Source organism: Podarcis muralis, chromosome 7 (assembly GCF_964188315.1).
Source record: "Podarcis muralis chromosome 7, rPodMur119.hap1.1, whole genome shotgun sequence".
NCBI lineage: Eukaryota > Metazoa > Chordata > Lepidosauria > Squamata > Lacertidae > Podarcis > Podarcis muralis.
This window is the reverse complement of record NC_135661.1, coordinates 58,971,569-58,997,059: the sequence shown is the minus strand read 5'-3', so window position 1 is coordinate 58,997,059 and position 25,491 is coordinate 58,971,569. Positions and strand designations below refer to the sequence as shown.

General features: G+C 47.6%; 1 protein-coding gene across 16 annotated transcripts in view; it reads right to left on the bottom strand.

The window, feature by feature from the left end:
• The window catches only part of MACF1 (microtubule actin crosslinking factor 1), a 297,050-nt gene that overhangs the window by 202,971 nt on the left and 68,588 nt on the right, over positions 1-25,491 (bottom strand). For 2 of the 16 annotated variants that reach the window (XM_077931875.1, XM_077931878.1), the window contains exon 1: positions 6,289-6,567. The exons of 13 other annotated variants lie outside the window; for them this stretch is intronic. In XM_077931875.1, the coding sequence (XP_077788001.1) occupies positions 6,289-6,394 (106 nt within the window). In that variant the 5' untranslated portion in view covers positions 6,395-6,567. Of the gene's footprint in view, positions 1-1,431; positions 1,599-6,288; positions 6,568-25,491 lie in introns of those variants that run through there. One more of the 16 variants, XM_077931871.1, reaches the window with a different exon arrangement.

The following is a 25,491-nucleotide window of genomic DNA, read 5'->3' as shown; positions in this document are numbered from 1 at the left end:
CTTCCAACACCTCCTCTGCCCATTCTTCTCCCTCTGACTACTCATTGTCCCACCACCAATCCCCAGGTTCAGAGCTTCAGAAGCTGGTGCTTCCCACCATTCCCTCTGCATCCAGCCAGTCCATGATACATGCTGGCAGAGGCTGCTGAGAACTGTGCTCTGAATCATCTGGAGGGCAACAGGTTGGGGAAATAAAGGAACATATGCTCTTCACTATTTCACTTAAGTACTCATATAATCAATTTTTAAAAAATAAAAAATGATTTTGTATATGTATCCCCAATATATGTTTACTTTATTATCACTTAACATAAACAATATGTACATCAGGGATGGTGAACACTGCAGCCCTCCAGATTTTGCTGAACTACAATTCCCATCATCCCTGGACCATTAACCATGCTAATGGGAGCTGGAGTCCAGCCTGCCTCTAGAGGGCCACAGTCTCCCCATCCTTGCAGGTAGTGGTTCCCAAAAAGAACATTCCTAAAAAACCACCAAAGAACAGAAAATATGTACCTTTACAGAAGAAAACCATCTCCATGCTACATTAAATTTCCCTTATCACATCATAACTTAGTGTTGCATTTCTATCAACTAACCAATGTCTAGTTATGGCTTCAGAAGAGGGAGAAAGTATATTCTCACCAGTCAGCAGAAAAGACTGAGGAGGGAGGGAGGGAGGACAACAACTGTGTCTACTACATGACTTGGGGAGAAATTTGGTTCAGTTCACATTTTAATGCAAAGCTCCCAAACTTGTACTTCCCAAAACAAGTGAACTGAAACATGGCTAACCTTCAAAATTTGCATTTCTCTGAATTTTGCAATGCGTTTCTCCAACAAAATTATGGTTACAAAAATGTGTGGAAAAGATAGTCCCTTGTTACAAAGCAGCAGCAAAGCCCATTAGAAGTCAAGGCCCAACCCTCTGTTTTAAGTTTTCCTGTGCAAGTCACACTGAGATTAAGTGAACTAGAGTCACACCATTTCCACCCATTGCACAGGATTCCCCTTTCTGGTGAATTGTGCCCCAGCTATGAATCAGTTCTGTACCCCCACCCCTCCTCTATCAGTGGCCAAAATCTCTTGCTCAAAGCAGCTGCCTCTGCTCTTAGCACAGCCCTTTCTGCTCCCCCTTTCCTTTCCCCCAGAAACCTTCCTTTGATGCCCCAAATTCTCTTCCTACAAGGCTGGAATTAAAAAAAGAAAGGGAAAACAGAAAGATATTAGGTGATGGCATGTCCCATGCATGAGTCAGATGAGAGTGACAGAAGGATCAGGCTTTACTCCTCAGGACACTTTATAGGAAGCAAGTGAAGTAACCATGAGTAACCTCTGAGTAGCCATGCTTAGGATGAGGCTGCCACGCACTCCACTCCCCACCCCCATCATCAAGGAAGATGTAACAAACGAGGAGGCCGTACTAACCAAAGCAGCACATCTTGCACACGAGGTGGGCGTTCAGCTCCCTCTCCCCTCTGAAGATGTGCCACATGGACCCCTCAGAGCCCAGCGCCATTGGCATCAAGTCCTTGGTTTGCAAGAGAGCTCTTCCAACTCCTGGTTTCCCCCGGAGTCTGTTATCCTCAACGTGGTCTCCTAGCCCCATGCCCTGGCTGCCGGCTTCCTCACCACAGCTCCTCCCACAGCTTCCTCCTTCGTGATCAGCAGCAAAAGAAAGCGCGCGCGCGCATGAGCCTCCCTTCAGAACATCTCTGCAAACAGTCCCACAAAGAAGGGAGCCTCAGAGGCTTCAAAGAGAAAGGAGTTCACTTTGCAAGAAGGTGCCAACGTCTTCCATAGTTGGGGAGAGACAGCAAAAACCCTCTGAGACACAAGCAAAACAAAAATAATCCGGTGTCCAGCACAAATATTTCAAAATAGCCACATCATCAGCAGACCTCAAAGGGGCAGGCAGGCACAGGCCTCAGCTGTGCATGAAGATTCGGCAGCGGCAAGGAGGTTGGTCAATATCCTGCCGCACCCCAGAATGGGTTACACTTCATTCAGTCACTACAATGTCCTTGGTGGAAACTTCCTATTCCCACCATCACCTTTGCACTCAAGAAAGGAGGTGATCAGGTCAAAATAGATGCAAAAAGCATTCAGCAGGTCCACCACTCCTCAAGAGAGAAAAAGAGAGACTGAGAAAAAGATTCTCTTCTTCAGGTTGAGCAAGAGGTACAAATCCAAGACACACTGGGAAAGGACAACTCACGACTACTCAGGGACTTGGAACAGAAGAGGAATTTTCCAGTTCTTCAGTTTTCTCTCTATAAAAATCCCAACTTCCAGCCAAAACCCCATCACACCCAAGTTGCCACCTCCATGCAGCAAGCAGCATGTGGGAGTCAGAAGGTCCAGCCAGCACCTCTCAAGAGAACTCAGCAATGCAGCTCCAGGCTGTTTGCCTCCTGGTTCTAATGTGAACTCCCAGAGTCACCAGACGGACTGAAACACTAAGGCAGAACAATAGGCTGTTCTTCTTTCTCTCCATTCATTGGGGGCCTGCAGCATCTTCACAAATAAAACATCCTCGAGCTGAAGACAGCCCCCAAAACTTCCAGAGCTCAGCTCTGCAAAAGCACTAGCTCAGCAGAAGACTACGCCATTTGAGGAGGGCAATGGTTTGGAGCGTCCACGGCAGAGATAACGGGGGCTAGCTTATCAGTCATCTTCCTTTTCCTCTTCTTCTAAATATAACTCCACTTCAGTCTCTTTGACCCAAGTTGAGTGCTCCCCACTTCCATCAAGTTAAGCACAATGCTCCAGCATCACTTAAGCACCCTGGCAGCGACCAGGCCCAGCAGAAAACATCAGCTTCTGGCTTCCTTCACTGCCACCCAGGAAATAACTCCACTCTGTCCGATGCTTTTTCTCCTCCCTTAAGAGCCTGTCACCCAGCCTTACTCCTCCTGGGTAGATCTTGGTATCTAATGAGATTAGCGCTCCCACCCCCAACATACACACACACAAAGAGAGAGAGACACTATCCGATCCACTGAGCTAAGAATAAGTCCCTTGCTCCTTCTCACCAACAACATCAAGGTCTTGCCAGCTTATCTTCAACGGCTTAATCTTTTCCCAGAGAGTCCTTCTGATAAGCAACCTGTTACCACCCGACTGCTCAACTCTCAGCAGCCCCCGCTGCTGCCTCACTGGCTGGCTACCCGCTATCCCACCCTTGCCCACATTCCCCCCTTGCCCATCCAGAAGATAACCAACCAACCGTCTGGCATTCCTGACCAAGGCCAAGAACAGAGGCCACAGCAAAGCTGCTATTGTCAGTGACCTGGGCTGGCCTAACAGGCGGAAGGGGGAGCAGGGAGGGAGGCTCAGGGCAGCCGGAGGAGCTCAGCACAAAAAGACGGCAATGGGAAAAAATAACAAACCAAAGGCACTTCTCAAACAGAGCAAAGCACGGACCCAGCTGTGCCCTTTGGAAGATTCTTTACAGCAGCCTTCTACAACCTTGTGCCCACTGGGTGTTTTGGACTGCAACTCCACCTGCCCCAGCCATCATGGCTACATGGTGATGTGGCGGGCTGATGGGAATTGTAGTCTAAAATGTCTGGAGGACACCAGCTTGAGAAAGGCTGCTGCAAAGCCTCCAGCAATTACAAGATCTGCAGCTGGACACCACAAAGGCTGCCTTATGAAACAGTCAGGTTCCGATCCGATACACAGGATAGGTAACTGGGTTCCAGGTTCTCAAGGGGTTCTATAGCAAGGGACTAACCAGAAACATGCACTTGATGAAAGAAAAAGACTGACAGCACATAGGGATGCAGAAAGCTGCCTTGTGCCAATTTACCTGACTGCCAGCAGCTCTCCGGGGTTTCAGGCAGGAATCTTTCCCAGCCCTATAACTGGCAATGCTAAGAGGAATTGAACCTGAAGCCTTTTGTATGCAAAGCAGTTGCCCTCTTGCTGAGCTGTGTCTGTCTGTCCATCCCTAACACACACACACAAAATCACATCCTGCTATTCTGAGCTTAGTTAAACCAGAGCAATGCTCATCAGCTGGTTCTGTAATTTGTTGTTGTTTTGTCGTTTAGTCGTGCCCGACTCTTCGTGACCCCATGGACCAGAGCACGCCAGGCACTCCTGTCTTCCACTGCCTCCCGCAGTTTGGTCAATCTCATGCTGGTAACCTCGAAAACACTATCCAACCATCTCGTTCTCTGTCGTCCCCTTCTCCTTGTGCCCTCCATCTTTCCCAACATGAGGGTCTTTTCCAGGGAGTCTTCTCTTCTCATGAGGTGGCCAAAGTACTGGAGCCTCAGCTTCAGGATCTGTCCTTCCAGTGAGCACTCAGGGCTGATTTCCTTAAGAATGGAGAGGTTTGATCTTCTTGCAGTCCATGGGACTCTCAAGAGTCTCCTCCAGCACCATAATTCAAAAGCATCAATTCTTTGGCGATCAGCCTTCTTTATGGTCCAGCTCTTACTTCCATACATCACTAGGTTCTGTAATTACCAACCACTATTGTAAATTAGGATCACCTTCAACTTCAGTTGTCTTCTAGAAGAGGGTTTCTTTACCCAACCATGATTCAATACACCCCCCAAAAAAACATTAACAAGGATTTCCACAGTGTTGCAAAGGCCACCCCCCACTTTGCTGATGATCTTGGGCCATTCACAAGTCACCATGTCTCTCTGGAAAAACTGTTTCCATCAGAGATTATAACTGTGATCTCTCAAGCAAAGACACTCAGCAATCACTTTCTCATGATCAGGCTTCCTCTCTTGCAACCTGCCTGCCTGTCTGTCTGGCCCAGCCACGATCCTCTACCTAGTCACTGATTACTCTTTTGGGAACATTTCAAGTGCAACCCTTTTGCCTGAGCTAGTCTGCTTTAGAGGTAGCCAACATGTTGCCATCAAAGTGTTGTTGGACTCAGAACTCCCACTGTCCTTGGCTAGGCTTTATGGGAGCTGAAGTCCAGCATCTGGAGGGCACTATGCTGGCTACCTATGGTCTACCCAGACATGTGCATGAAGTTCCTTGTGCTGGGGGCTGCTTCTCAACTTGCTTCCCATTTCTACCTCCCTGGAGACGCTCCCCAGTCAGGATCCCCCAGCTTCACTGGACTCCTGTGCTTTCAGTCCTCTTCCTTGGGCCATCCGCTGACTTCTGAGTCCGGCACTCATCAAGGGACTTCCCACAAAGAGGCTCAAGGTTGCTTCCCCAAACAGCAGGTGAAGCCAGAGCACAAAGAGAGCAAATGGATCAGACCATCAAGAATTTGCACTGAAGCAGAGCAGGGTGGCTTTAGTCCCATCCCAGTTCAAAGCTGGAACAGAATAGACTTTAATGGGTATACAGTGGTATACAGATGCGATCCATTCCGGGGTGCTGTCCGCACCCCGAAAAGTCTGTAAGTAGAGTGCCGCTCCTGTGCATGTGCGAAGCAGTGAACCTGGAAGTAAACACTTCCGGGTTTGCCATGTTCATAACCAGAAAAAACGCAACGTGAGGCAAACACAACTCGAGGTATGACTGTATAAGCATTCCTTCCTATATCACTGTCTCAATTTCAGTCCCTTTCTGAATTATCCCTAGCATGGAATTTGCCTTTTTCACTGCCTCTGCACATGAAGTTGAATTTCCAGCTCTACAATATCTTCCTTTGCAGAAGCCATGCTGATTCTTCCCCAGCGGCACCTGTTCTTCTTTGCTCTCTAATCCTTTGTGCTAAAAAGAGTTTTTCAAGTGCTGAGTTTTAGGTTTGCATGGTGCTCTGGGATATTGTGTGGAAACCAGAATGTTAAGGAAGTGTAAGACTGAAAATCCCCATTCATAGAAATGAGGCAGAAATGTACACAAGGCCCCAGAGACATAGCCACATAGTGCTGTCACTTAGGAAACTATCATTGTGGCATAAATCAGAATGCTCTTCTACCAATGAACACTGGTGACATGCAGAGGGGCTAAGTCATGGGCATCACCTGAGTCAACTGACAACTCATTTAGTTTCCTCAAAGAACTACAATTCCCAGAGCTCTTTGACAGTTAAAGGAAGTACTGAAACTTTCTTATGTGCAACAAAGAGTCTCGTAAGTCTAACCCTCTGGAAGCTTCTCTTATGTGTGTCCAGCAGAGTCTTCTGCATATTCCATGACATCACCAACCCAGCAGTGCTTCTGGGCTGTTCCTGACCTCTTGCCATCAAGCAGAAAAAGAGGACTGCTGCTTTGAACAAGGTCAGGTGGAAGAACAAACACATATACACAGAAAGAGAGAGAGAGAGAGAACATTTTGGTCCTCAAATAACAGTACCTTCCTGCCTCCTGCTCTTCGTCCAATACAAGATCCCAGCAACTCCAAGAACGTGACTCAAGACGAACACAGTGGGTGGCAGAAAAGTGCCATTCAAAAGGGGCATTTGCCTCCTGGTTCCCCTGCCGTTATCACAGATCCCGAGTTTTAAATTCCTCTCTTGAGGCCGCAAGTGCCCAGACACAGCATCACACGGAACAGGGCGGGCGAGAACAGCAAAGGCACACAGTTCAGAGGAGAGAAAGAGAGCAAGAGTGAGAGAGGCGAGAGAGCTGTCTCTGGAAGGAGGGGGGGTTCTCTTCTTCTCTCATCAACCCATAGGGTGGGGGAGAAACAGCCTGCCCTCTGTTGCTTCCAAAACAAAAATGCCGGACGGAGCAAGGGGACTCCGGACAGAGAAAGTGAGCAAATGAGCGTCCGGGTGACTCAAACATCTTTCCTTGGCATCCACCAACGTGATGAAATGAACCAACTTCAGCCTCTCTCCCCCCCCCCCCCCTTCAAGAGAGAGAGCGTCATGCTCTTAAATTTCCATTCCTAAGCCCATTGGAATGCCCACTCTCCAAGCAGACTTGTTTGGAAGAGAACAGGGAAGGGACTGCTTGAGGAGCCAGGACAGACAAGGCAGAGCAGGGTTTCTGCTGGCTCAGGACAGGCTGCCTAAAGAGCAGCCTCCCATACAGCCCTTCCGGATGACAGGAGGGGGAAAAGAGAGACCAGCTGGCTCAGTGCTTTTTTAGTTCATTGAATTGCAAACCTCAGTAGGTGCTGGCTGGGGCTGATGGGAGTTGAGTCCAAAACAGCTGGAGGGCAAGAGGGCTGGGCTATGCAGATGAGGGGGTGTGGCTATGCAGATGGCAAAAGCCTTGGTTCTCAATGCCCCCTGGAGCTGAGAACAAGGACAGACCCCATCACAATGATGTCCTTTTCACTTTCTCCCATAACTGAATGAGTACCATTTACTCCTAGGGGGAAAAGTGAAGCCCTGAGCTTTGGGAGTTTGCTTCTTATGCTCTTGATGTCTATGGGGAGAGTGTACCAAAGCTGAGGTGCCACTTTCAAAAAAGGTTGTTTCTGCCGTCACCATCCCCCACCCACCTCACATCAGATGGACTGGAAAAGTCCCTCCAAAGACATCCAGGGGGTTGGGCTGTACCATGTGGGTGTAGGCAGCCCCAAGGTTCCCAAGGCAGTGTATGTGTACATGCCATGCACATCTATGTGCAGAAATAGTGATGTGCTGCACACACAGGTGCCCTTGCGAGATATAAGCCTTTCCTTCACTCACGCAACTCCATACATGCCCATTTGCCCACAGGCATTTTGCTAAACAAAATAATAAATAATTGTAGATTGTATGACCTTCTGGGTATTTTAATTATGTGCAGAGCATTATTATTATTATTATTATTATTATTATTATTATTATTATTATTATTATTATACACTGGTGGCACTATACGAATATTAATACAGTGGTACCTCTAGATACGAACGGGATCCGTTCCGGAGCCCTGTTCGCATCTAGAGGTAAACATAACTAGCGACGGCACATCTGCACACGCATGCGTCACTTTTCGCCACTTCTGCGCATGCACGTGACGTCATTTTGAGCAACTGCGCATATGCAAGCAGCGAAACCCAGAAGTAACGCACTCTGTTACTTCCGGGTTGTCGAGGAGCGCAACTCAAACACGCTCAACTTGAAGTGTATTTAACCCGAGGTATGACTGTAATAATATTATCCTGGTTTCAATGCTTAGGCTCAATATAGGCAAGTAGCACCCACAGGTTAAGAAATCCTGATCTTTCCTATTCAGAAATGCAAATCCATAGAGCAGTCAATGTCTTCCAAGGACGGAGGGGAAACATTGCCACTTTTGTTCGCAGTGGCTACATTTGGGGTCACTGGGCAAGCTCACCATGCCAGGGAAGGGAGAAGACAGTGGGCGATTGTTCCCAACTGGCTCCATTTAGAGACAACCTGACACTGTGCATCCCATTTCTTGTTTTTTCCCCCTCAAAAGGAGGTTTTCACCGATATGTAAAAAAGCAAAAACTCTGAAAACGCTACATAAAAGCCAAGTGTAGTATTTAAACAAGCACAATATTTTCACACCCACCCACCCCCCATGCCAGGATACTGTAAGAAAGCCTTCCCCAAATGAGTGCCCTCCACCGCCATCCCCACTGGGGCTGAGGGGAGTTGCTGTCCAGGCTGCTATTTCTTCCACAAGTACACCCCAAAAATGTCTACTTTCACAGGCTTCCTGGATTCTTTGCTTTTAATTTAGGCTGATTCCAATCTGGGTCTCAGGTCAAAATAAGATAAGAGGAAATCCAGTCATCTCCACTGTCTGTGGTTTAAGACATTTCAGAGCCTGGGAGATAAGATATCCAAAGGGTCACCTACAGATGGGAAAATTTATCCATTTCAGTTCCTTATATTTCCATTATTAAAGTCAGTTCTCCAAACTTCCACGTTAGTTTGTGGACTTATTGAAATAATAATGTCACTCTACTCTATCCTCTGCAGTGTAAATATTCGCCCAGAGAATTAACAGATGGGAGTTGTGGCTTGAAGAGACCAGTGGGAGGATGAAGAAAATAGCACATATTTCAAAGCATGTGTGGAAAAGTTTGGGGGAACCCCCACTCCAAAGCGCCAGGACACCGTGCTGGAAGGATTTTTCTCCACCTACCCTTTGTGAAGAAAAACCAGAAATAAACTTGATTGTGCAGTTTGCTTCCTCGGCTACTGTGCCCGTTCTGCTGCTTTTTCATATGAAATTGTTAAAAATACAGTAAGCCTCTCTTGTGAATTGAGCAACTGAAACAGCCTCGACCATCACAACAGTCCAAATGAAACACAGAGAGAGAGGGAAGAGCCACCAGAAGCCACCCAGGAGCAGAAGGACAAGGCGCTCTCTGCACACGTCCAGTTTGAGAGAATATTGTATGCAAACAACCACAGGCTCCTGCTGGGCAAGGAGAGAGAGAGAAGGGAGGCAGGAGGTTAAAAGGGGATGGGTTCCAACAAGGACAGGGTCCAAGCTCAGCCAAATGATCCTCAGAGGAAAAAATCAGTTCAAAATTGTCTAGAGGAGCAAATGCTCTCCCTCCCACTACATGCCCGCAGCACTGCCAGGAGTTGGAGTCAGGGGCAGGCCAGCAATAAAACACCCTGTGTCAGTGACGTTAACTCTTCATTCAAAAGAACACAAAACAGTGCAGGCCTAGTGATCACAGCAACTCTTCCCAGTAGATCTTGCCCCAATGAAGCAGTTGTGAGGAATGAAGGTTCCCATCTTCCCACAGCTCTCCAAGGTGCCTCCCCTGGTTCCTTTTCCCAGCAGCCTAAGGCTCCATTGTCTTGTCTCTCTTTGCTCCTCCCTCTTCATACCTCTTCTGGTCCTGGGAGACAAGGACAGAGGGGAACTGGTTGCAGCAGGAGGGAGAGACTCCACTGCGTCTTCAGCAGCCTTACTCATCTCTATCTCCTGTCCTCCCTCCTCTCCTGCCTTTGATTCTGGACTGCTCTCTGCCACAGCCTCTTCCTGCTCACTAAACCCTGTTACCTCTTCAGCCTCCAACACCACCAAGCAAGGAAAGTGTCATTTTCTGCCAGTTCCCTGTGAAACATCCTAGTGTAGCCTCCATCCCCTCCTGCTACCCTGCAACCTGGTCCCTTACATATATTTTGGACTACAACTCCCATCAACCCTGATCGTTGGCTGTGCTGGCTGGGGCTGATGAAAGCTGTAGTCCAAAATGTCTGGGAAGACGCCACGTTGGGGAAGGCCGGCCTATTTATAGTCCCTGTGTACAGCATATTCTGTAAAAGGCAAGGAAGGGACAAAAGAAATCAACTGGTTAAAAAAATAGGCTTGTGCTATCAGAGAGAGAGAGATTTCCAGTCTCATGCCCCCAAGGTGGGCTGTGCTTGACTACAGATGCTGAAATTGTGGCGGGTGGTGACTCTTGTCTACTAAGCTTAAAAAGGCTAAACTCCTTCTGAAAGCAACACAGTGTATAGGCCAGAATAAAGGGAAATACATTTTCACTTCCAGGCAATTGAACTTCTTTGCTCCCTTGAGAAAAAGAGACAGTGCATTTGGTCTAAGTGTCCTGAGGAATTACTTAGCCCCTGCGGGAAAGTGACAGGAGATAGCAATTCTCTCAGCTGAGGAAGGTTGGTTGGCCACCTCACCCACCCCAGACAATTACAGTCATACCTCATGTTACATTTGCTTCATGTTACGTTTTTTCAGGTTGCGTCCTGCGGTGACCCGGAAGTACCAGAAAGGGTTACTTCCAGGGCTCGCCAATCGCGCTTCACGCATCCGCCAAAACACACCACGCACCTGCGCAGATACGGTGCTTCAAGGTTGCACACTTTTCAGGTTGCAAAAGGGCCTCTGGAACAGATCCCGCTCGCAACCAGAGGTACCACTGTACCAAGCTACAAAAGCAGCCGGAAAACACACCAAACTTTGAAGATACAAGCCAAGGTTTGTTGGATCAACTGTGGGGCAGCTTGTGGTTTGTTCAACAAACCATAGCTTAAAGAAACTCTGGCACAGCATTATGTGAGAATCAGGCCCTCCCTGTTCCAATTCACCCCCACATGCACATAAGTCCATGGTCCTGCCCTAAGAAGGAGAGCTAGGGAACATTGCCTTACAAGAAAACAAAAACAAGCATTTCTAAGGGATTCAGATTCTGTGCCAGATGCTTCAAGAGGCAGCCTGTGGAAGGAAGACAAATGACCCACAACTGCCACATGCTCCAGTCAGAGTTTTTAAAAGATGCACAAATGCAGTTTATTCATTTCCCGAAAGAGACAGTTGCTGTGGAACTCTCATCTGCAAAACTCCCAGCCCTTTATGCCAATTCTTAAAGAGATGTCTCTTCCGTTCTCAGAGCTGAGTCACCCTCTGGCTCAGCTCAGACCAGTGTGTGTGTGTGTGTGTGCGCGCGTGTGTGTCAGGCCAGACTGCACACTTACTTGACATTTCCCTGGTGAGTAACACTTTCCCCAGCCTAGCACTTGGTGACTTTGCAAAGCATCAGGGGCCTTATAACAGATGTGAGAAGCTTCCAGCAGTTCAAGAGAGCGCAGGTCCACCAAGCACAGAACCAACTTTCCCCACTCCTCCCAGCCCGAAACCTGCTTCTTTATATTCTTCCCAAACTCAGCTGTAGAACTGAAAATGCCCTCCCATTGAGAGAAGCTGCTCTCTGCAAGTGGGCATCGCAGATTGGTTGTGGGTGCAAGGTGGGGAATGCCCTGTGCAAATCTTGGCTGCAAACTCATAAGGCGGCTTTGCCCAAACTGCTTACGTGTGCTCAGCCTTAGCTGTGGCACTGGCAACACCTGCAAAAGTTCAGGTTTTAATATTCGGTTCTAATGTTCATCTGATGTTGGGAGGCACTTTGGGTTACTTTTTTGGGAGGGGACTGCTAATATATGTCAGATATTATATCGTGAATATGCTAGATTATAGTGTGATCTGCCTTGCCCCACCACAGCTTTGCCAAACTGATGGATCCTACTCTTGACTACAGTGGAGAATTCCAATCGGCGGGCACAGGAGAGGGAGGAGATCTAATCCTAGAGGTACACGCTTGAGATCCAGCCCCACTGTAATTTATGCTGATTACAATGACAGGCATTGCTCTTGTAGTGAAATGTTAGAGAGGGAGTGGGGAGAAGAAGGAATGGAAGAATAGTAACAAAGGCCTTTGCTACTCCAAATAGCTTCTTCATCTATTGGTTTGCTGCAAAATCTGTATCTTTTCAAGTCCTTGCTAAAGGAATCCCTAGCCTTTTGAACACCTGGAACTCAAAAGTGTATCAGATTATGTAAAACCAGAAAGTGAGCACCAGTCTGCTTAATTAGCTTCATCTGTACCAATGGGAGAATACAGGTCACCTTGAAGCAAAATTTGCATTTTGTTTTATCAGTGCAGAAGTGCACCTAGCATAATCCCCAGGGATCGGACCCAGTCATTCAAGTTATCCAAAAACCGCACAAAGCCACAAACTCCTGAAGCTGAATCCAAACTAGTTCCTGAAGTACCTGATTGCTTAGCAAAGATTACCACTGCAGAGTCAGTTCAAATCCAAACATACAACCAGAACAGCAAGGCAGGGGGGGGGGGAGTTCCTTTGTGTCAAAAGGATGCTGCTGCTAAGAAGGCTTTACATGGGTTGCTTGTGTATCCCAGGAGACACAGACTGCCCTATCAGAAACTTTCATGAAATTGAACCTGTTCACAGGGGACACCCACCTTCAGTAACACAGAGGGTCTTAAGGTCCGCATGTGAGCAGAAAAAGATCAGAAACTCGTCCCCAAGGAAGGAGAGCCTGAAACTGGACAATGGTGCGATCTAATAGGGATGGCAGGAAGAGCAGCAGCAGCAGCCTTTGGCCTCATCAAGGACAGATGTTCCGCGGAGACTACTGCTTCCACACAGAAAGAAGTAGTGCAGATAGACAGTTACTTAACTGTGGAAAATAAGAAACATCTCCAGGAGGGCAGTATGGGAAGTTTAGGTAACTGTGAGAGCACTGATTCCATATTATTTTCAGATCATCATCATGCCTCAAATGACTAACACAGTAGGAGGAACATGTGAGAAGTCATGAACAGACGAATGTCCTACTGGATTGGTAAACTGGTGGTGCAATTATGTGCAATTCAAAGGCTTGTGTACGTATCAGTCCATAGTAACTGGACACAAAAGAAGGCACTGCCTACCTTTTCTCATTTCTCTGGTGTAATACTCGGGAAAGGGGTACCACAATTCCACAAGATTGTAGAAAATCTACTAATTGCAGCACTGGATAATAACTATAGCTTTCTGAGAATCCCAGCTTGCTTTCCTCTTTTTCAAGCAACTTCCTAACCCTTATGGTAATGAAGGCATGCTTGAACACAGTCTGTGGGGAATGCTCTCACTGTTTTGTTTTATTTCCAAGGGTATACAATGCCCTGGAAGGTTCCTTCCCCTCCACTCCCCTAAATTTAATGGAATAGGTTTGTTTTGTTTGTTTGTTTGTTTGTTTGTTTGTTTGTTTAGTAGGGGCCAATAATATGCACAAAAGTAGTCATGCAAATCTACGCAACTTGTATAATCAACTGTATGATCTGGTGCAAGTTTTGCTGTTGGCGGTTCGTTTTAAGTAAAGCATGTGATCTGTTTTTGTCCCATTCTTTGCAACGTCCGCCAGATGGCGCTGCAGAAGCACCAAACGACAACCCATGCAATTTATTGGATGGGAAGGGAGGGGGCTTGAGAGAACCCTCAAAAGCATCACCTATCACTACAAGCCGGGAAGAGACAGAGAAGCCGCAAGCCAGCAGTGCAGGCATGGTTGACCCACTTGCATTCAGGACCAGTACGCAGAGCTGCATAGCGGATAGTTTGTTTGAGGGAGGGAGACTAATGCAGAGAGAGGTTGATGGACAAAATATACGGTTCCATGACTTTGCTTGAAAACAGACAGATGCGGTGGGGCTGCAAGAGCCATGAAATGGGGTCTTCTAAGACTGGGGAGAAAAGTGCACTCTTTGGGGAGGAAATAGCATGCACTTTCAAAGCAGCCTTTGCCACTGGTGCCCTCCAGATCCCATATGATGCTGATGTTGTTTATAGTCTGGCACATCTGGAGGGCACTAGGTTGGCAAAGGCTGCTTTAAAGTAAAGAACACTCTTTAAAAAAAATCACAAGGGGAAAGTAGTAAGCCTGTTTCTGGAACCCACAACCAGAAGTGGATTTACCACAGACTTCCATCCAGCTTCCCTCCTCATGATTACCTTCTTTTACCCAAGGGTCCCGCAGGAAGTGTGGGCTACAGGACTGTATCTGTGGGTTAGCAAAGCTGCTCACCTGAATTGCCATGTATATATGGCCTTTCATAATTTTTTCTTCATTTCCAAAATGAAAAGAGCCAGGGCTGAAACTTGCTTGCAAAGGAAGTACAGTGGTACCTCAGGTTACATACGCTTCAGGTTACATACGCTTCAGGTTACAGACTCCACTAACCCAGAAATAGTGCTTCAGGTTAAGAACTTTGCTTCAGGATGAGAACAGAAATCGTGCTCCGGCGACGCGGCAGCAGCAGGAGGCCCCTTTAGCTAAAGTGGTGCTTCAGGTTAAGAACAGTTTCAGGTTAAGTACGGACCTCTGGAACGAATTAAGTACTTAACCTTAGGTACCACTGTACATGAGAAAGATCTTTCAGGACCAGACCAATAGTCCACCAAAGAATGTCATGCCATCTCTAGCTGTGGCCAGAATCCAGCCATTTTCAGGTGCACTCACAAGCAGGGCATGGAGGAAGCAGCCTGCTCCAGTTTGAGCGAGCATCTAGAATGCTGAGGTAGGTTGCCTCTGGAACTGGAGGTTCCACTTAACCACCATAGCTGGCTGTTACCAAGAGTCCTCTGCACTCTGAATCTGCCTAATGCAACTTTCCCCAATCAGGTGTCCTCCAAATCCAGCCATTTGTGTGTCTTCTCTAGTTCAGTTGGTTAGGAGTATGGTGCTGATAATGTATGGGGTAACTGCATATTGCTGCATTGCAGTGGGCTGGACTAGATGACCCTTGGGATCCCTTCCAACTCTACAATTCTATGATTTCCATAAAATGTTTTGGCCCATTACAACACGGCCATGCTGCCTGGGCTGATGGGATTTGTAGTCCAAAACTTTGCAGGGCAGGGGGGTCCCACCCACCCCAAAAAAATTTGCAGCCCAGTCAAAGTGAAACCCAGAAAATGTAAAGAAGGACCCTAAGCTCTCAAATCCAGGTCTCCCTCAGCATCACTGTGCTCATAAATGCAAACAGAAATTGATTAGGCAGTGGGGTGAGGGTAAGAATAGGAAGAGGATTTTAATCCTTCAGTTACAGGAAACCTGTCTGTGAGGTTCCAACAGTGCTTTCATCATGTAGAACAAGGAAATCTGTATAAATATCTCACACATGAGACCCTGAGTCATCCATAGTACTTCTTGCTCAGAGAGGACATCATTTATCATGCAGGCTAGAGGGGGTGTCTCCCTCTGTGTCACTCAGCCATTTCAAAACACACACATTTAAGAGCCACAGGTTACCCTCATAAACCCCCAGGATGTCAAACCCAACTTACTTCCTCCCTTGAGGAGAACATCACTAGGAGCCTGAGCACCTCTGAGAAACTAGATTCAGTATGCAACCTCTGGAACCCTCTGCGCTTGCTGGTGCCACTCTATGCGCCGTGGGAAGAGGATGTGGCCAACAGATGCCACGTAAATTCAAGAGCAGACACAAAGCCCACATGAACCGAGTCACCTCCTCGTGGGCTGTTTCAGTCTTTAGATGTCAGACAAGGCACTGCCAACTGACTGGGCATAATGGAGTCTGAGTCCTGCCCCTGACACCCAGATCATGACGACAGCCTCTCTCCCTGTAGGATGGGGAACTCTGTCCCTTCCTAAGAACCCAACACAACCAGAGAGAGAGAGAGAGAGAGAGAGAGAGAATCCGAGACCTGTGTCTCGGCTCCCAGAACCAGCAGATTCATTGCCCTGATCAGCAACTACATTGCAGAATGAGCCATGGGCCAGGCATCAACCTTCACCCATCAAAGTCACCCACTGGCAACTCTGCTTATTACAATGGCTGCTCCCAACATCATTTTCTGAGTTCTCCAGGCCAGGGTTGGCAGAAGGCAGATAGACACCCAGTGGTGGATCAGCAAGCATTTCCAATTCCCCATTATCCAACAAAATTACTCCTTCCCGAAAATATACTGCTGAAATGACAAAAACAGAGCATGTTGTAGAGACAAGGAATGTGCATGTGCAAGGGCTATGGGCAATCTGCAGCCTTCCAGAGGTTGCTGGACTACAGCTGCCATGTCACCCCTGACTACTGGCCACATCGACTCTCGGGGCTGATGGGAGTTGGATTCTAAGAACATCTAAAGGGGCAATGGTCCCCTCCCTCTGCTGCAAGTTTCAGAGTAGCTGAATAAAACAGTTTCCAGAAAGGCAGCCATGTTGCCCTGTAGCAGCAGACACAACTATGAAGCTTGTCATATTTTAACCGGAGATCTACCCTCCATCCAGGGACAATGATACTTCCCTTTCACAGGCCTTAGGACGGCCTTCTCACCAACGTTGTGAGCTCTGGCTGTATCGGACTACAACTCCCATCAGCCCCAGCCTGCAGAAGATGGGGCTGATGGGAGCTGTAGTCTGAAACAGTTGGCTGGCATCACCTTAGGGAAGGCAGCCTTAGATGCTAGGCCTGCCACTGCTTAACCTAAAAACTGCTCCTCACTAGCAACAGGCCACATCACAGAAAACACCACAACAGAGGGACAAGAACCCACAAAAAGCCCAGGTGCCAACTCAGTCCCCTTCGCCCACCCTGGCAGCAAGATCAGCCAGAGCACTGGGGCTCATTCACCTGCTACGCAGCGCTCTTCTGCTTTCTATGAAAGACAAACAGGTCGGCTTCTACCCAAAAGAATAAATGGACACAAATCTGAAACAATGGAACTCCGAAGCCAGGAAGAGAACATTTCAACACCTGCACTATGGAACTTCCTGTCTACTGAGATCAAGCCGGCACCTTCACTGTACTTTTTTCGATTACTGCTAAAACATTCCTGTTTAAACAAGCCTACCCAGATGCTTAGAAAGCTGAGGTCACTTTAATCTGTTTTAGTATTTTAACTTTTGTATATTTTAAAGTATGGTTATAGGTTTTTTTGAATTTGTTGTTCCTGTAAACCACTTTTTCTAGGTTTTCAGGTTTTTTTTACAATCAAGCAATGTATAAATTTTATGAAACAAACAAAGCAAATAAACCTTACCTACCTCTCAGAACCCTCACGAACTGAAAGGAGCCATTCTCCCACAGGGTTTTTTGGTTCTAGCATGATTCAACAGAACTTGAAGCCATCAAGCAGCTTGTAAAGGGCTTGAATGGAAATAATGGCTTCTAGTTTTGCTACAGACATTTATTAATTTGACACTGCTATCTCAGAGAAGCTGAGCTATAATATTTGAGCAGTTAAGGGTGGTGCAGATCCTCTCTTTTGGAGGGGGTTGTTTAATAAATATATGACATTGAATTCACACAGGTGGCAAATCCCTTTGAAATATTTGTAAACAAGCAAGACCTTTTTCTTTTTTCCTGTTTCCTTCATTGTACAATATAAGTTGTGTTTTTATGCCCTGTGTATCACTGTATCAATTTCATTCACACATATTTTATTTTTCTTTTGACTTTATTATCAGAGGCTCCTTGAGTTGAACTTACATTATTTTGTTGTTAATGTTTGTTTTTCTCTTTGTGTGTTTTGCCTGTGTTAGGAAACCCTGTGGACTTTTTGCATTTCGGTGCCCTCTTACCTCACTGCTCAACAACAACAAACTCATCTGCCTTCAACCAGCCAGTAGAGAATAATAACACTTCATGAATAAGATAGAGTGGACTTTAGACCACCAAAGCTGTTGTCTAAACAACCTAACAAAAAAACTTGATAAATGAATCAAGACAAAACATCAGCAGAACATAGAGACCAAAATTTCATCTTTGTGGAATGCAGTTCATAGGAACCTGCTGCCTTTTTACCAAGTCATACAGCTGGTCCATGAAGCTCAATATTGTCTACACTGACTGACAGCAGCTGTTTCAGGCATAGGGGAAATTCCCAGCCCTGCCGGGAGAGGATGCTAGGGGTGGAGGCTGGGACCTTTTGCCTGCAAAGCACAAGCAATATTTCAATTTGAAAATTCACATCATTACCCAAGAGTGTTTCAGCTTACCAAGTTACTGACTAAAGGTATTTCGGTTAGCCAGTTTGGAATTTGGCCTCCCTTTTCTCACTCGCTGTCACCCCCCTGACACCCTCCCCCCTAGCAAATCTGCACAATGTTCAGCCATGAGTGCACAGCCCTGGAATCCAACCTCGCTTGGCTGCACCTCTCTGCTCCTGTAGACGTCATTCCCACACAGGCCAGCCACCCGCCTGCCCTCAGCCCTCCGGGATCTCTCCTGAGCTGTGTGGGAACTGGGGAAGGGGAAGAGGCAAGCACCAGCCCAGTCTACCTGCTGCTGCTGCTGCTGCTGCTGCTGCTGCCAGCTGCTCAGGGAGACTTCTTCACCACTCTCTGCTCAACCTGACCCAACACTGATACTCCTTCAACAGTTCCCACACCAGGGGTGAGGAACATTTTCCAACCCGAGGTCTCACATTCCCTTCTGAGCAACCTTACGATGGCCACATGACAGTGGCGGGGATGGCCAGAGGCAAAAGTGGGTGGAGCAACCAATGCAATTTTCAACCTGTGTACAGTATGCTAATTTCTACACCTACACACACACACACAGCCACACACCTCTATCCTCATCAAAGCAAGCATGACACGTTTATCGTAGTTCAAGGACACACTCAAGGCAGACCAAAACACTCAGCGCAAGGCCAGTGGGAAGTGTGGCCTGAGGAGAGTTTTGAGGGTGATTTATGCTGGATCTTTACAGATATAAAAAAATGCTATGGGAAAATAAATGCTATTGAGGGGGAGCTTCCAAGGCAATCTGCCATTGACTTTCCGCTCTACAGCACGATCTGGTGTCACATTTATAATGTTATAAATTGACCTGTGTAGCTGAGTCCATAGAGGGGCCCAAAGGGCTGTATTTGGTCCCTGGGCCTAAAGTTGCCCACCCCCAGCTTTACACCACAGATGACTTTTCTAAATGCTATCCACTTCAGGGCACTCACCACAGGCACTAGAAAGAGCATGGCACAGGCTATTTTAGAGTCTCCATCATGTTCAGCTTCAACAGAAAAGTCTGTGACTCACTCTGGATACTGAATGGGGTGGCTCTCAGCATCACCCTCTGCTCTAGCAGTTGGTTAAGATCAGGAATGACACATTCTGGCAATTTCCATGGGGTCACCGTGCTAGTCCCTTGCAGCAAAATCACATGGACTTCAGTCCATCTCAGTGTAGGCCACAATAAGATGCCACAGGATACCCTGTTGGTTTTCCTTTCTGTTAAGGCTGTGATCACTGCTCCCGACTCCTTCTCTGCCTTCATGCTCTGCAGCTCCTTCCATGAAATTTGTACAAATGGCCTAGCTTTCTGGCCGAAGCTTGTGGCTGAATTTGTGTTATTTCCAGTTTTACGGTTGTCGTTTACTTTCCTGAAATTATTATTTAATTAAAATAATTACACTGAGCCGTGGGGATTATCATCATCCTCTTGAACTGACCCAGATGCCAACCTCAGGACCCGCCTGGATTTCTACCTTTTGGCCAGGCCTCTGGGTATATACCCGCCTATGCAGTCAGCAGTAAGGCATTTAGCACAAACACACATGGGCTACACCCTCCTGCAAGCACAGGCAAGAAGCAGGAGATGGATCAAGCCACGCATGCCCTCCCTGCTCCCAGCCAGCAGCCTTGAGAAAAGTCATGAAGAAAAGATGACATTTCTAGAGACAGTCGGGGACTCCACCCAGCTTCCCAGGCGCCCCTCCTTCCATGGCTGTCACATCTCGCGGCTCCCCTTTGAAATGCCTTTCACTGCAGGTGAATCATAGGTGTTTACAGATACTGGCCCAAAAGGCTTCCTGAGCCAACCATTCCCAACCTCGGCTCCCTGGATGTTGCTGAACCACAACTCCCATCTGCAACCAGCTGTCATGGCCAAGGATCAGGGTTGATGGGAAATGTAGTCCACCACCATCCAGGCCCCCAAGCCTGGGAAAGGCAGCTCTAAGCAGTATATGCCCGTTTCAGCAAGTCTCCTCTCATGGCTTCTACTCTTTCTGGCCAAAAGGGTCCCATCTAAACAAACAGCTGTGGTCAGGGGAAGGATCCGTTCCCATATCTAAGCAGTCCACAATTTGGAACTGCCCTTGGTAACCAAGCAACAGGCTGTGATCAGCAGGATCCTAACCTTCCACTTGTCCCTGAGGCCAGGGATACCCCGACTCTAGTGCAGAGTTAAAAAGGGTGGCAAAAGGCTCTAGGCCCCTAGACAAGGCAGCAGCCAATCCCCCAGTTTTCCTCTCAGACCCAGAAAAGGGGCAGGGGGCAAGGATTATCACACAGGTGTCAGGAGGGTACCCAACCACAGCTGGGAGGGGCTCAGGCATATCATACTCACAGGAAGGCAACAGTATACTCATCGTGGCAGGCAAAAGCGTGGGAGCCCCCCAAGTGTTTTTGACTCCAACTCCCACCAGCCCTAGCAACATGTGGCAGTGCTGGCTGAGGCTGATGGGAGTTGTAGTCCCAAACAGAGGGCTGGTGTGCACAATGGCAGGACACCGTACAGCTTGCAGCAGTTCAAAATATTGAAGGAATTTATATTAGAATACCACAAGTGAGAAGAGAGATGAGGGTCCCTTGCTAGCAGAGCCTCTTCCTTTTGAGTAACCACCAGACTTTATAAGCCTCCTTAAGGGCATCAAGGGTAAATGTTTAACTCCCAAAGAATTTTCTGAGAATCGGTTTTGAACAGGCTCTCAATTCCAACAGCCAGAGAGGAAGCAGGCCTTTCCAACCCTCATACAGAAGCAGAAAAAATATTTTTCAAGACACCACACAAGGACACTCTCTCCTTCATTCTCTCTCTCCCTGAGACACACACACTCACATCAATCCTTGGAACAGGCCAGTACCCTGTCAGCTGTCCAACAGGCTTTTCACATACAAATATGAACTCTGAGGAACCCTGGTGGGGAACTTACTGGAATCAAGGATTCAAAAGCTCAAGTCAATTCCTCTTTTCAGCAGCCACTTCACACCAAAAGATTAATTCTGATTGCACACTGAAAGGAGAGGCTTCCTTTTCATCATGGATCTACAATGGTGCTTAGGAACGCAATTAGCCATATGCTAGATGGGTAGGAGGTCTTTTGAGGGGAGACAGTGACATTGTGACTCCCCTATGGGATATGCATTTGGGAGTCCCTTCCCAAAAAAACTATCCAAGATGTTCCCCAAGTTTAGTGGGCACTGGTTGTGTGACAGTGTGGGGAGGGACTTCTCCTGAAAACGGAACGCAACACAAATCTGATTTTGCATTTTAAAGGATTCCTAGAATGGTGATTCTTGAGAATGCAAAGTTACAAAAGAGCAAGTCATTCTAAGAAAGTCTTAATGTTCTTTGCCTATACAATGAAAGTAGTTGCTGCCTGTTGCACCACTGCACTTCTATAACCATCCTGCCCAAATTCAAAATAAGTAGATCTAAAAGAACAAAGTCTCTTGAGTATCATCAGGCAGAGGAGAAAGGAGGCAGACCTACAGCTGAGCAGCAATTACCTTTTTAGCATGTTATGGCTGAAGTCGTGTGTGTACCTCTTTGTATCCTTTTGATCCAATAGGGGAGATTAACCTTATCTGCATCATAATCCTCCAGGGATCAGAGGAACACAAAGTAAGATGACAACTTAAAACCTTCGGGACCTTTTCAAAACAAGCACACTTGGCTCAAAGAGGAGTGACTACTATCTCTGCCTGTTAACGAGGTGGATTTTTCCACAAGGTGATCTAGCCAGTGAACTTGGAGGGTTAAAGACCAATAATAGTGCAGCCTGTCTTACTTGCTTCAATCCTCGGGCACTCTCCACTCTGCAGATAACAAGGTATGGGTATCAGACACCGCCGTGCTCTCAATTGGTTTCCCTGTGTTACTCTAAAGAGGGGGGGGATATGAGGGTAAGCAGACTTCTTTTGGGATCTCCACCTTCCTGCCCCCAAGGATTAGAGCTCCGTATTCCTCAAGACGCATTGTTTTTGAGATCATACAACTCTTGCAACACATCCACCACACATCCAGTTTTCCTTCTGGCCTCCAGCCCTGGCCTACTACTCACTTCTGTTTACACGGGGCTTCCCATGTGCAAGCTTCATTGTGCTTCCCCTCTACTGTGCAAAAGTTGGTAACTATTATTCCCATTATGCAGATGAAGATCAAAGACTAAGGCAAGCCAAGGCTGAGGAGCCAAAGACCTAGCTGTGTATGCTGCCTGTCTATTACCAGCACAGTGTTTGATACAGCAACTCTTTGCCTTCCAGATGTTTTGAACCATAACTCCCAGCAGCCCCTGTCAATGGGCAACGGTTGCATAGAAATATCCACAGCAGCTCATAAAAGGTAAAGGCACCCCTGCCCGTACGGGCCAGTCTTGACAGACTCTAGGGTTGTGCGCTCATCTCACTCTATAGGCCGGGAGCCAGCGCTGTCCGCAGACACTTCCGGGTCACGTGGCCAGCGTGACAAGCTGCATCTGGCGAGCCAGCACAGCACACGGAACGTCGTTTACCTTCCCGCTGGTAAGCGGTCCCTATTTATCTACTTGCACCCAGGGGTGCTTTCGAACTGCTAGGTTGGCAGGCGCTGGGACCGAACAACGGGAGCGCACCCCGCCGCGAGGATTCGAACCGCCGACCTTTCGATCGGCAAGCCCTAGGCGCTGAGGCTTTTACCCACAGCGCCACCCACGTCCTACAAGTATGCAGCTCATACTTGGCTGCAAAAGAGAGAGATCTTGTGGCCTTGTTGTAGTCCCTGGCCTTGGGCCCTCATCTAGGTTGCTGCCTCTTGGGACATCTCGCATACCACATGCCTTTCCAGAGACATCTGTGTGAAGTGTGTGCCACAGAAGCACCAAAAATCTAGGCTCCCTTTGCCTGAGCACTGGAATGATGAAAAAAAGAGAGAGTAGGGAACGAACAGGTGTCGGCGGGCAGAGAAGGTGCCCTGGTTCACCTTGTCCAGCTGAAAAGGAAAGGAAAGGCAGGTTCTGCTGGTGCAGGAAGAGATAAGAGGGCTCAGCTGTGATTGAGGCACAAACAGGAGGCCTCTTTGCTTCCCATCCCACCCCCAAAAAGTAAACAGCCAAAATGCAGTTGTGGCAACACCAGCACCTTGAGGAAGTTTTTAGCATTCTCCTGAGAGGGGAGAGAAAGAGGCTCCAGGTTAAACCCTTGGCTGCAGATCCCCAGGCATACAAAGGAAGCCAGTCAAAGATAGTCCTTGGATCTCCAGGACAACGGCTGGCTGTCAAAGGACCGCAGGGACTTCCAGGCGCAGTATGGTGGATTGTGCTCCTCTCATGATTTTTGGCAATGCTCACAGAAGCCTTTTTCTCACGCTCACCACAGCCTGGCCAAACTGAAAAGCTCAGAGTGGAAAAATTGGCAAAGCTGGAGGCACCGCTTGCGCCGGCAGCCTCTTAATCTCCCCAAGGCCTGACGGACTTCATTATGCAGCCTTTGTTTACGCCCATCTTTTTTCACTGGAGGTTCCAACCCTGACAGTGCAGGAAAACTCATCAGCTAGCAGGAATCAGGCCTGCAAGGGAGAACCACAACGAGGGATCAGAGCTTTCCCTCTCTATTATACACTATATCTGAAGCCAGGTATCTGACAGGACAATACGGTTCCAGTTTGCGGAATCTGAAGCAACACACCTTTTGCTACATCCCGATAATACTGTGTGGCACCAACACGTCCACCCCCAACTCCCACACCACAAAGACAACATCACTGAAGTGTCGGGGGGGGGGGGGAGCTGATGGAGGAGAGAACACAAAGAGCTCGAAGGATTTGCCGAAGATCTCAGAAACAGAGCTGCTTTCTTCCAAGAGGAAATTCCACATCCACACTATACATAAGGATTAATGAGAAATGGACCTTTGCCAGGGCAAAGGCGGGAGAAAGAAACTGAGGCCTGTCCCTTGAAGAATGAAGTAACTAGTAAACTTGGTGGTGGGGGTGGGTGGGATAGCATTTTAGGGCCACGCCATACAAGACAATTTATTATGAGGGTATCTTCACACAGTAAGACAGTACAGTGGTACCTCTGGTTAAGAACTTAATTCGTTCTGGAGGTCCATTCTTAACCTGAAACTGTTCTTAACCTGAAGCACCACTTTAGCTAATGGGGCCTCCCGCTGCTGCCGCATGATTTCTGTTCTCATCCTGAAGCAAAGTTCTTAACCTGAGGTACTATTTCTGGGTTAGCGGAGTCTGTAACCTAAAGCATATGTAACCTGAAGTGTCTGTAACCCGAGGTACCACTGTATACACTGTAGTATGTGAGAGAGAGCTCAGGAGCAGGGCTCACTCCACCGGTTCTGCTGTGACAGGCCAGCCCCACCAGCCTCTTCCTCCTTCCTCTTCACTGTCATGGGGGGGGGCAGTCATTCCATAAGACTGGCGGGGGGGGGGGAGGAGCAGAATGGGGAGACAAGGAGCAAATAGGCTCATTTCATCAGCATTGCTGGAGGGCCAGTTCTGTCAGGCACTTCTTGCCCCTGAACTGTGCCAACTGGTCAATATAGGAACAGCAGTATAGAAAGTGGTACCCAAGTTTTTTATTTTCCTCTTCCCTCCCTGTCCCTTTTGCTTTGCATGTCATTTTTTATTTTATTTTTTATGGCAAGGGAAATGTCTTTTTTTAATTGTATGTAATTCACCTTGGGAGCCTTTTTCGCTGAAGAGCTATGGTACAAATGCTCTAAATAAATAATAATGTATTTCCACTGAATTTCCACTTTGTCTGCATATCACACTTTGGGGGAGACACACGTGGTTTCCTTACTATAAATTTGTCTAGTGATTATAAACCTGTCCAGCGATGAAGTGGCTCTTGGGATCCCGCCTGGCAGAGCTATCCTGTGATCGTACCTGCCAAACTGACTAAGCCTGTGAGACTTCAGTAGAGCATGAGACTCTTAATTTTAGGGACATGGGTTCAAACCCCAAGCCCCATGCTGAGTGAAAGATTCCTGCATTGCAAGGGGTTGGACTAGATGAACCTTGTGGTCCCAACTCCACAATTCTAATTTTTTCTTTACTTAATAGTAACATACCAATTACAAATTGCTCTCTTCCCGAAGAAGGCTTGCCTGGTAGCCCATGCATGTAAGAAGTCCACAGTTCAAGCCAGACATTTCAGGAATAGCATTTGGAAATGCACTGTTCTTCATTTCAGGTTTTCTTCCTCAGAATTGCCACCAGAGAGCCCTACCTACTACAGGAAGTCTGAAGGTAGCTCTCTCTCTCTTTTTGGGACCAACATTGAGGGACCTTTTACTAAAGCCATGTTGGGTAGGGGGTCCTGCCCATGGGCGTAGCCAGGGGGTGGGCTGCGAGTGGCATCTGCCCCTC